The 9788-nt window shown below is 47.9% G+C and overlaps 2 protein-coding genes across 2 annotated transcripts in view; both read right to left on the reverse strand.

The window, feature by feature from the left end:
• Positions 1-5104, reverse strand: part of LOC121686480 (immunoglobulin superfamily member 3-like) — a 51548-nt gene extending 46444 nt beyond the window's left edge. The window contains exons 1-3 of the mRNA XM_042066838.1: positions 5048-5104; positions 2345-2400; positions 441-455 (exon numbers count right to left, since the gene is read on the reverse strand). Coding sequence (XP_041922772.1) covers positions 441-455; positions 2345-2400; positions 5048-5104 — 128 coding nt within the window. The remainder of the gene's footprint in view (positions 1-440; positions 456-2344; positions 2401-5047) is intronic.
• Positions 5105-9193: 4089 nt separating this feature from the next.
• LOC121694399 (immunoglobulin superfamily member 3-like) overlaps positions 9194-9788 on the reverse strand; it is a 67677-nt gene continuing 67082 nt past the window's right edge. The window contains exon 3 of the mRNA XM_042074556.1: positions 9194-9290. Coding sequence (XP_041930490.1) covers positions 9265-9290 — 26 coding nt within the window. The 3' untranslated portion in view covers positions 9194-9264. The remainder of the gene's footprint in view (positions 9291-9788) is intronic.

Raw genomic sequence — 9788 nt, forward strand, 5'->3', positions numbered from 1 at the left:
TCACAATGACAAACTGTACAATAGTTAGTCAAACGCATTTAATTGCATCAACTGGTCTGATATGTGAAACCACAAATGTGTGTGACTCTACAACCATTGTCACAGTCTACCAAAACCGAAAAAGCTGTCACAAGGGTAACAGACTTAACAGAATCTGCAGTGATGTCATATTGGCTATATGATTCAACCAAAACTTCTGTCTGACCGTGATGTTATAATGGCTAAACAATTCAACAGAAACTTTTGACGAACAGTGATGTCACAATGGGTTCATTCTTCTTTTGTGAGGCGGTGGTTGACCTTAACAATGGCCCACAGACGCTCCCAGGGTTGGCATGGGTGGGGCTAAACTAGCCCCAACCCCCTTAACCACCTCAGCCTCCTCCCACAAACACAAGACCCCTCCACCCCGAGAGCCACACCCAATGTCAACCCCTTACAGAGACAGCTGCTGCCTACGAACACAAAGCAAAAAGGGAGAGTGACAAAAAGAGAGAGAGAGAAACAGAATGAGAGAGAGAGAGAGAGAGAGAGAGAGAAACAGAATGAGAGAGAGAGAGAGAGAGAGAGAGAGAGAGAGAGAGAGAGAGAGAGAGAGAGAGAGAGAGAGAGAGATGGCAGTGACTGAAGAGTGTCTAATTACTCCCACAGCCACAGGGTTTCCCCCAGGAGCCTGGGCCTCAGACAGCCTCAATCAACCTCATCGGCATGACAATGGTGAGGGCTGCGAGCGCAACTGCCTTTGTCACGGCCGAGACAAAAGAGCCGAGGAGCTTAACCGCGACCAGGAAGCGCCGCGCGCCATCTGAATACAGATCCGCTGTCACGCCAAGGCATACGCCCCAGGTGTCCGCTCTGAAGGAGCGACTTGACTGCAGAGAGGAGCGGGGAGTGTGTGTGTGTGTGTGTGTGTGTGTGTGTGTGTGTGTGTGTGTGTGTGTGTGTGTGTGTGTGTGTGTGTGTGTGTGAATGAGTTTGTGTGTGTGTGAATGAGTTTGTGTGTGTGTGTGTGTGTGTGTGTGTGTGTGTGTGATTTGTCTGCAAGTAGAGTAGAGAGAAGCAGTCACCAGAACCCCTACAAGAGGGTCCAGTTTATGCAGAGCATTAACCCTATAGAGATCAAACCAACCGACCTCCCTATCTGAGAACATCTGCCCACAGAGGCCAGTTCAGTCTCAGTGCTCCCTTTGGGCTCAGGATGGCAGGCTAACGCCACAACACAACTGCCATTAGTTGTGTTGAACACACTGCTCACTGTACTGCTACCGGATAAGCGGTTGGGACTGGTTCCAACGTTATTGGTGATTAGGAAATTGGGAGGGTCAATGAAAGGGTCTCCAGACGGACCTGCAGTGCAAATTTCCTGACAGGTTCGATTGGGTTCACCCAGGCTAAGTTATGGGGGAAGGTATGAAGGATGAAGGCATACCCAGCCAATTTTAACCTGGAGATGACACGGTCAATATAACCAACCAAGCAAATAATGTTGCAAAGCTTGTGTCAACAGCTTGCAATATTACCACAGAGGCTGTGTTTGCAGGAGGATCATCTACATTTGTGTGTGTGTGTGTGTGTGTGTGTGTGTGTGTGTGTGTGTGTGTGTGTGTGTGTGTGTGTCACAGAGAAGTATGTTAATGGATGGTAATGGGAAGTAAGCATTAAAGGATTGACTGACAGTTATATGATACCACATTCATACTATATTGTTTCATATTGTTGAAGGTAACAAAGAAACAAAACCGATTTGTCACTGAATATTGTTGAGGGAGAGAGATTGAGAGAGCAAGAGAGCGAGAACATGAGAGAGGAAAGAAATAAAGGAAGGAAAGCACTTGTAAGTGTGAGATTTAGCACTTCATAGAGGAGAGATTTAACGTGAGACGCTGCCTCCTCACAGAGGGGAGAGAGAGAGAGAGAGAGAGAGAGAAACAGCCTTCTTCCTGTGTAAGAGAGAGAGAGAGAGACAGAGAGAGAAGGAGAGAGAGAGAGAGATTGAGAATGACACTGTTTATTCGCACAGACGACAAAGATCAAGAGAGAGAGTGAGAAAGCGAGGGAGCGAGAAACAGAGAGATGCCGAGGAGAGAGAGAAAGAGTGAGAGTGAATGTGTGAGAGAGATTTAATGGAGCGGGGATGAGGAGAGGTAGAGATGTGGGAGGAGAATGTGAGAGGCAGATCCTGCTGAAGACGTGTCAGAGGCTAAACTAGCAGCAACAGCAGCAATAATAAATAAATAAATAAAATAATAAAATAAAGAAATCAAATGAAAGAAATAAAACAGAGTGCAGGGAGAGCATCAAAGGCTGCTTCAGCTGGAATCTGACATGCCACATAAAACCCCACCGAGACACCTCAAGAGAGCGGCGCAGAGGAGCCGTCTGGGACTGGGGGGGATCACTCTAGGACACGCATCAAACCACAGCAAAACACATAAGACACATAACTGACAGATCATCTACACACACACCAGCCTTTATCTTATACACACACCATCTCTCCTGTTCTGGGTAGAACACACTTATGAAGAAGCTATGCAACACCATCCCTTCTGTTCCGGTTAAAAACCTACCTTTTGGAGACGCTTTACACACAATCAAATTATGTAAGTTCCGGCTAAAAGCTGATGCTGTCAGTTTTTGTCACGTCGACAGTCATGCTTGAGAAATTGCTGGGCTTCTAAAGATTTAGCCAGCTGCTCGTTACTCTTCACTGGGCAGCTATATATATATATATATGCCCAAAACTTGAGTTCCCTAATGGCACTGCTGCTAAGCTAATGCCCTAGCGTTAAGATAATGTTCCAGGGACTGTGGAGGTGCTGCTATGCTAAGCTAATGCCCTAGCGTTAAGATAATGTTCCAGAGACTGTGGAGGTGCTGCTATGCTAAGCTAATGCCCTAGCGTTAAGATAATGTTCCAGAGACTGTGGAGGTGCTGCTATGCTAAGCTAATGCCCTAGCGTTAAGATAATGTTCCAGAGACTGTGGAGGTGCTGCTATGCTAAGCTAATGCCCTAGCGTTAAGATAATGTTCCAGGGACTGTGGAGGTGCTGCTATGCTAAGCTAATGCCCTAGCGTTAAGATAATGTTCCAGAGAGTGTGGAGGTGCTGCTATGCTAAGCTAATGCCCTAGCGTTAAGATAATGTTCCAGGGACTGTGGAGGTGCTGCTATGCTAAGCTAATGCCCTAGCGTTAAGATAATGTTCCAGGGACTGTGGAGGTGTGGCGCCAGCAGCAGTGCTGGATGGTGGCTGCTTGGCCTCCACTGTTCATGTGGGATGAGGCCAGGGTAGGGGTGGGGATGTCAGGATTAAGCCTGTACAGGGCTGCATTAACTGGTGCTATCTATCGCTAGGCTAATCTTCCCCTTGGCCCTCGTGGCCCTCGTGGCCCTCAAAACCCAGACCCACCTCATACTCCAACACCCCTCCCCCATCATTAAAGTGGAAGTGTAATGGGATGCAGGGGGTATGAGCTTCCTGTAATCGGATTAAAGGGATGAGCTCATTAGTAATGCCTCTGTTCTACCCCCCCATCCACCCACTCAAGCTCCACTCCAAAATCCCAGCCAAAGATAAGCAGCAAAGTTGGGCAACTCCAAACAATTCAAGGCCAATCAGATCAACAAGCAGGGATGATGCCACACAGGTAAACACTCACACTCACACACAAAAGAAATAATAAACAGACACAAAACCATGAAGACTTCTTACATTCTTAACTCTGCCAGTAAATACAGTTTGGACTGGTTATCAGGTTGCTGCATCTGTGATACGGCTCAGTCTAGCGTCTGTCTTTCATTTCCATAATTAGGGCTGCAGAGTCATTATAAAGGCTACAGTAGATCAGCAAGACAGACAAGAGACACAGTCTCGCAGAGACACAGAGAGAACAAAGAACAGAGAGAGGGGGACTGAACAAAAGAAAATAACGCATGAGCGAGAGAGAAAGAGAGAGAGCGAGAAAGAAAGAGTGAGAGAGAGTAAACACAGAGGGAGAGAGAGAAAAGGTAAGAAAGGGAAGGAGGGAATGAGACTCAATGAGGTAGGACACAGAAAAACAGAAAGAAAAGGCCGGAATGGAAAATAGAAGAAATAAATGAGGTGAGTTTGAGGAGAAGAGGTGAAAGGAGAGGGAGATAGAGAGGGGAGAGAGAGAGGGAGAGAGAGAGGGGATAGAGAGAGGGAGAGAGAGAGGGAGAGAGAGAGGGGATAGAGAGAGGGAGAGAGAGAGGGAGACATTGTAAGAGACATTGAAAGAGACGTGCAGGATTGTGCAAGAACAGCATTGTTGAGTAAGGCCAATGAAGCTGAATTGAACAGACAGTCAGTGATGGAGATCAGAGACTTTACAATGGAGATGAGAAAAACAAACAGACTAAATGAGCACCTGGTCCACCTTGCGGTCACTCCATTTATCTCAGCCCTTCTCATTATGGATTTCTCCAGCATCACGCCATGGTCCTGTCCTGTGACTGCCCGTTCTAATGTCCCTTTCATGGCTTTACATACTCTTCTTCACCCAATTACACCATGATGGCTACATTTGGAGAAGCAGAAATTCTTAAGCTGCTGAAAGATACATCCTCAGATACAGTAGATAAAGTACTAATACTATAATCTTACAGCTATAAACACAGTTTGCAAATGGTAATAGCTACATAGATGTAATAGATGTCAATTAAATTTCTATATTTAATTAAACATAAATAATAACAGTAATAATGGTCTATCCATCTATCTATTCGACTATCAATTCAATCCAACTCACTTTGTCTCTATTCGGTCTTTGTTCTTCCTCTCTCATCTATATCCCCCCCCCCCCCCCCTCCCCCAACCTTCCTGGCCCCTAGAGGGCCTTGTGAGCGAGCTGCACTGTGAGGCCCTCCGTGGCTGCCTGTCACTGCTGTACTTGAATCCGCAGAAAGCAAGTGGACGACAGAGAGGAGCGATAGAGAGAGAGAGAGAGAGGGAGCGAGGAAGGGATGGAGGGAGGAAGAAAGAGCCTCAGCAGAAGCCGGGAGACACGCGGTAAGAAGTGATTACCAGCAGAGTCTCCACTAAGACCCGTCTCTTCATCTCTCCACTCTGGCACTCTCCCATCATCACTCTTGCTCTCGTTTTTATCCCTCCCTCATTCCCTCCCTTCCTCAATCTATCCTTCTCTTCATCTTCCCTTGCTTTTCCCCTACATCATTTTTGCTCTTCTCTCTCTCTTCACTCTCCTCTTCTTCCCCTCCTTCTCTTCTCTCTCTCTCTTCACTCTCCTCTTCTTCCCCTCCTTCTCTTCTCTCTCTCTTCACTCTCCTCTTCTTCCCCTCCTTCTCTTCTCTCTCTCTTCACTCTCCTCTTCTTCCCCTCCTTCTCTTCTCTCTCTCTCTTCACTCTCCTCTTCTTCCCCTCCTTCTCTTCTCTCTCTCTCTTCACTCTCCTCTTCTTCCCCTCCTTCTCTTCTCTCTCTTATTTGCTCTACCATCTTTCTCATTCGCTTTCTTTTGTCATGTCGTCTCTGACTCCCTTTCTCCTCGTGATCTCCCTGCCCTGCTGTAGAGAGAAAGAGAGAGTGAGAGGCAATCAGTTATGTGCTGCTGCAGCTAATCAGCTAGCCTAGCGCTAACACCAGCGCTAACCCGCGACCCGAGGCCAGTTTGCGCATTAGCATAAAGAAAAGACGGCCGCGGACGGCCCTTTGATGCACTTTCTCCGTAATTTATTTTGATTCGGTCTGTTCAAACAGAGTCAGCAGCTCACAACCCCACCATCTCTCTCCTGTACACACTCGTCTCACACACCAGGAACTAAACCCCCCCCACTCTCATGTTTTCTCTTCTTAAAAAAGCAGGAAAATAGCAATATGTCTAAAGTTGTGTCCTCACATTGACACACACTCCCCTAGCTTAGGATGCCTTTACCAGCAGTGTTCCCAGTGCTACAGGCTCTTCTGTGAAGGATTGACCCAGCGGGCTTTCAGCAGAGCTCTGCTGTTTAGAAGGCCTTGCTAAGGGGAGCTGGGCTTCACATGAAAAGACAAGACGCTAGAACAGGAGTGGGTGAAGAAACAACCTCCAGCTAGAGCTCTACTCGCCCCCTGCCACGTTATCACTCCCACATCTGCACAGAGAGTGGACTGGTTGCTTTGATCAGCTCAGGCTGAGGCGTTGCTGAACCCAGGAGCTCAAAAAAAATATTTTGAGAAATATGTATTAAAAAACAAGAGGCGCGGCCCCCCCATGTCTTCAGGACTGCAGGGCCTGCCGTGCCCTCGTTTGTCTCCTCATCCCTCTTTTCTCACACCTCCAGGGCCATCTATCCATCCATCTCTCCCCTCTCGCTCTGTCTATCCATCCATCTATGAATAACTCCCTCTTTATCTCTCAAATCTTATTTTGTCTCTATTGCTTTTTTGGTCCTTCACTCCATCCTTCCTTCCTTCCCTTTATTGCCCCCCTCTCCCCCTCTCCCCCTCCATCTCTCCACATGTACAGTATGTTCCTATATTTAACACTGCCTAGCTCACTCACTCCATCTATCTATCTATCCATCTCCCAATCTCCATCTATATCCCCATCATACTCTCATAGCCCGCGCCATCTGACCACAGGACAGCGCCACTTATCGCCCGCGTCATCTGACCACAGGACAGCGCCACTTATCGCCCGCGCCATCTGACCACGCAGCAGCAAGGTGGGCCGGGTGGGTGGAGAGCGTCCTTTGTGTGTGTGTGTGTGTGTGTTGTACCTCTGTAGCTGAAGTGCTTGTGTGTGAATGTGTTCAGTGTGTCCCTTGTGTGCGTGGGTGTGTGTTTGTTGTGCATGTCTGAGCCTGTGTATATGTGGATGGGCCATAACTGCATGTATGTGAGCTGTGTATATGTGGATGGGCCATAACTGCATGTATGTGAGTTGTATATGCATGAGCTGAGAGTACACTACCCAGGGATGGGTTTCATTGTGTCCATGTGAGTAAACAGCTGGGTCTGAATGTACACATGCATATTTCATTGCCCATATGTGAGAGCATTTATTATGCATTTATGTCTGCTGACTGTGCCCAATATTGTTTCTTCAGATGAAAAACACTGACAGGGTTCGACTTACCCCAGATGGTGTATATACAGTATGTATGTGTGCATTTGTGTGTGTGTGGTGTGTATGTGTAAATGTGGTGTGTGTGTGTGTGTGTGTAAATACATGTTGGCAGAATGTACATGACATGAATATGAATGAAACTGAGCTCGTTGGATAGAGGCACCTCCATCTCAGGCTGCGCTATGCAGCAGGCGGTCACACTGTGATTCGGCTATCCACTGCTAGCCCCCCCTAGCCACCTGGGATCCCTCTGATACAGATATCAGTGTGTGTGTGAGTGTGTGTGAGTGTGTGTGTGTGTGAGTGATCTTGGTTGCCGAGACCACCTGGTGAAGCTTCCAGTAAGGCCGCCAAGCCGACACTAACACAACCATAAGGCAGCTGTCCAACAGGAGCCAGTTACACACACACACACACACACACACACACACACAAGAGAGAGAGACACAGAGAGAGAGTGAGAATTGAACCAGAAGAAGCAGGCGTCAGTGCCGTTCAAGATCAGTCATACAGGCCAGATCAGATAGGACAGGACAGATAGAGCCATGGAATGAGAGCAGGGCAGAGAGAGAGCAGGGGAGAGAGAGAGAGAGAGAAAGAGAGAAAGAGAGAAAGAGAGAGAAATTTGGTAAAATTGTATACTTGTAGACTTTTAAAGCCCTTTATTTTAAACCTCACCCGAGAACCATTGAAATAATACTGGTAGAAAATCTGTATTTTACACCAAATTAAAAAACTAAAGTAAATGACACCCCTTGGTCATTAAGCCACGTTCCCATGGCACCGGCACCAACGTCTACAACGTCACTATTGTATTTGGAGCTGAGATTTAATCAGGGATGCCATATCAATACCCTGAGAGGAAGAGAAAGAGAGAGAGAAAGATTGAGAAGAAATGCAGAGAGCAAAATGGAGGATGAGGAAGATGGGAATAAAGAGAGGGAATCAGATTTGGCAGACAGAGAACCAAAGGAGGGCAGGGCATCTTTACAGCAACTGGACAAGAGAGAGAGAGAAAGAGAGAGAGAGAGAGAGAGAGAGAGAGAGAGAGAGAGAGAGAGAGAGAGAAAGAGAGAGAGAGAAAGAGAGAGGCATGAGACCAAAGTTATTATGAGGGAGGAGAAAAGCGGAGAACTTTCCAGAGAGTGAGTGGAGAGTGGGAACTGCAGAGTCAGCAGTGGGGGCAGCAGCCGTGGGCTCCGGGCGTCTGAGCAGCACACGGTGCCCAGCAGACAGAGCTTGCAGAGCCGCTGGGCCAACGCCTCAGGCAGTGCCCGGGGGGTAGACGGGTGGGGTTGGGAGGGCATCAGGTGGTGTGCCAGCTGGATGGCAGGCTAGAGCCCCAATTGTGCCCTGTGTGTGTGTGTGTGTGTGTGTGTGTGCGCGGCAGCAGATGTAACTGCCCAGCCTGGGCGTCTCTGGGTGGGCCAGCGCTGGCAGAAGGGGGCAGGGCTAGAGCCCTACTCTCCACTCTGTCTCTGTCCGGCTGCCTGTCTTTGTCTCGCTTGGCACTGGGCACTGCCCGTGTGAGTGTGCACAGGTGGTGGCATACGTTTGCCGTGCCTGTCCATTATTATCCCGACCCATCATCCCACACAACACCAAACCCGAAGTGTGTGCGTGCTCCCGTGTGTGTGTGTGTGCGCGCATTTTCTATCTCTTTCTGTCTATGCACATATTTATTTATTTATGTATTTATTTATGTGTGTTTACTGAACACATCGGCCGAGCCCAGTGATCCATCCTCCGCTCTGTTCCGCTCTGGTCTGTGGAGCGACAACCCAGCCCTCAGAGACAACCCAGCCATCAGAGACAACCCAGCCCCCAGAGACAACCCAGCCCCCAGAGACAACCCAGCCCTCAGAGACTAAATGATGGGGGTCTCTCTCTCTCCTTCTCTCTCTCTCTCCCTCCCTCCCTTTCTTCCCACAGGGATCCTTGGGAGGGCAGCCACGTTGGGGTAGATAAAGGCTGATTTAAGGCCCCATTGTCCCGCTTATTCAACGCTAAGAGCAGCCCACGAGTTCCTGCGGCGGTGGCTGCATTGCCTTAGTGCGCTTTCTTCTCCTCCTCTTCCACTCTTTCTTATCTTTCTTTCTCCATCTAATTTAATCCTCCTCCTCTTCCACTCTTTCTCTTCCTCGTGTCCAGGAAAGGCATGGAGGAAAAAACACACTAGCAAGGTAGTAGTCTGGGAGTTCCTTCAGGTGAAGTGTGTAAAAAAATTGCATTAGACATTTTAACTAAAAAAATTTTTTTTAAAAATCAATTGTGGTTAATGAGAGGAATGATTAGCATTTTAATGAGACGGGCGAAATGGTAATGTCTTTACTAACTCCAGGGAGAAGGAGGCCATATTGATTTGGAGGCGTGCACAGACCCACAGTGTTAGCCACACTTCAACGCACTTCCATACGCCACATACACCTCCAGGGAGATCACGCACAACCTGTCTGTGTGTGTGTGTGTGTGTGTGTGTTGGAGGGGGGCTGTTGGAATAAACAATGGAATTTTCCTGTTTCTTTATGTGTGTATGTGTGCATGTGTGCGCATGTATGTTATTGACTAATACATTTTCATTGTATGTTTATGTGCATGTGTCCACATATATCTGTTCTCCCTCTCTCTGTGTGTGTGTGTGTGTGTGTGTGTGTGTGTGTGTGTGTGTGTGTGTGTGTGTGTGTTTGCATGCCAATATC

The sequence above is a fragment of the Alosa sapidissima genome, chromosome 2 (genome assembly GCF_018492685.1).
Source record: "Alosa sapidissima isolate fAloSap1 chromosome 2, fAloSap1.pri, whole genome shotgun sequence".
NCBI lineage: Eukaryota > Metazoa > Chordata > Actinopteri > Clupeiformes > Clupeidae > Alosa > Alosa sapidissima.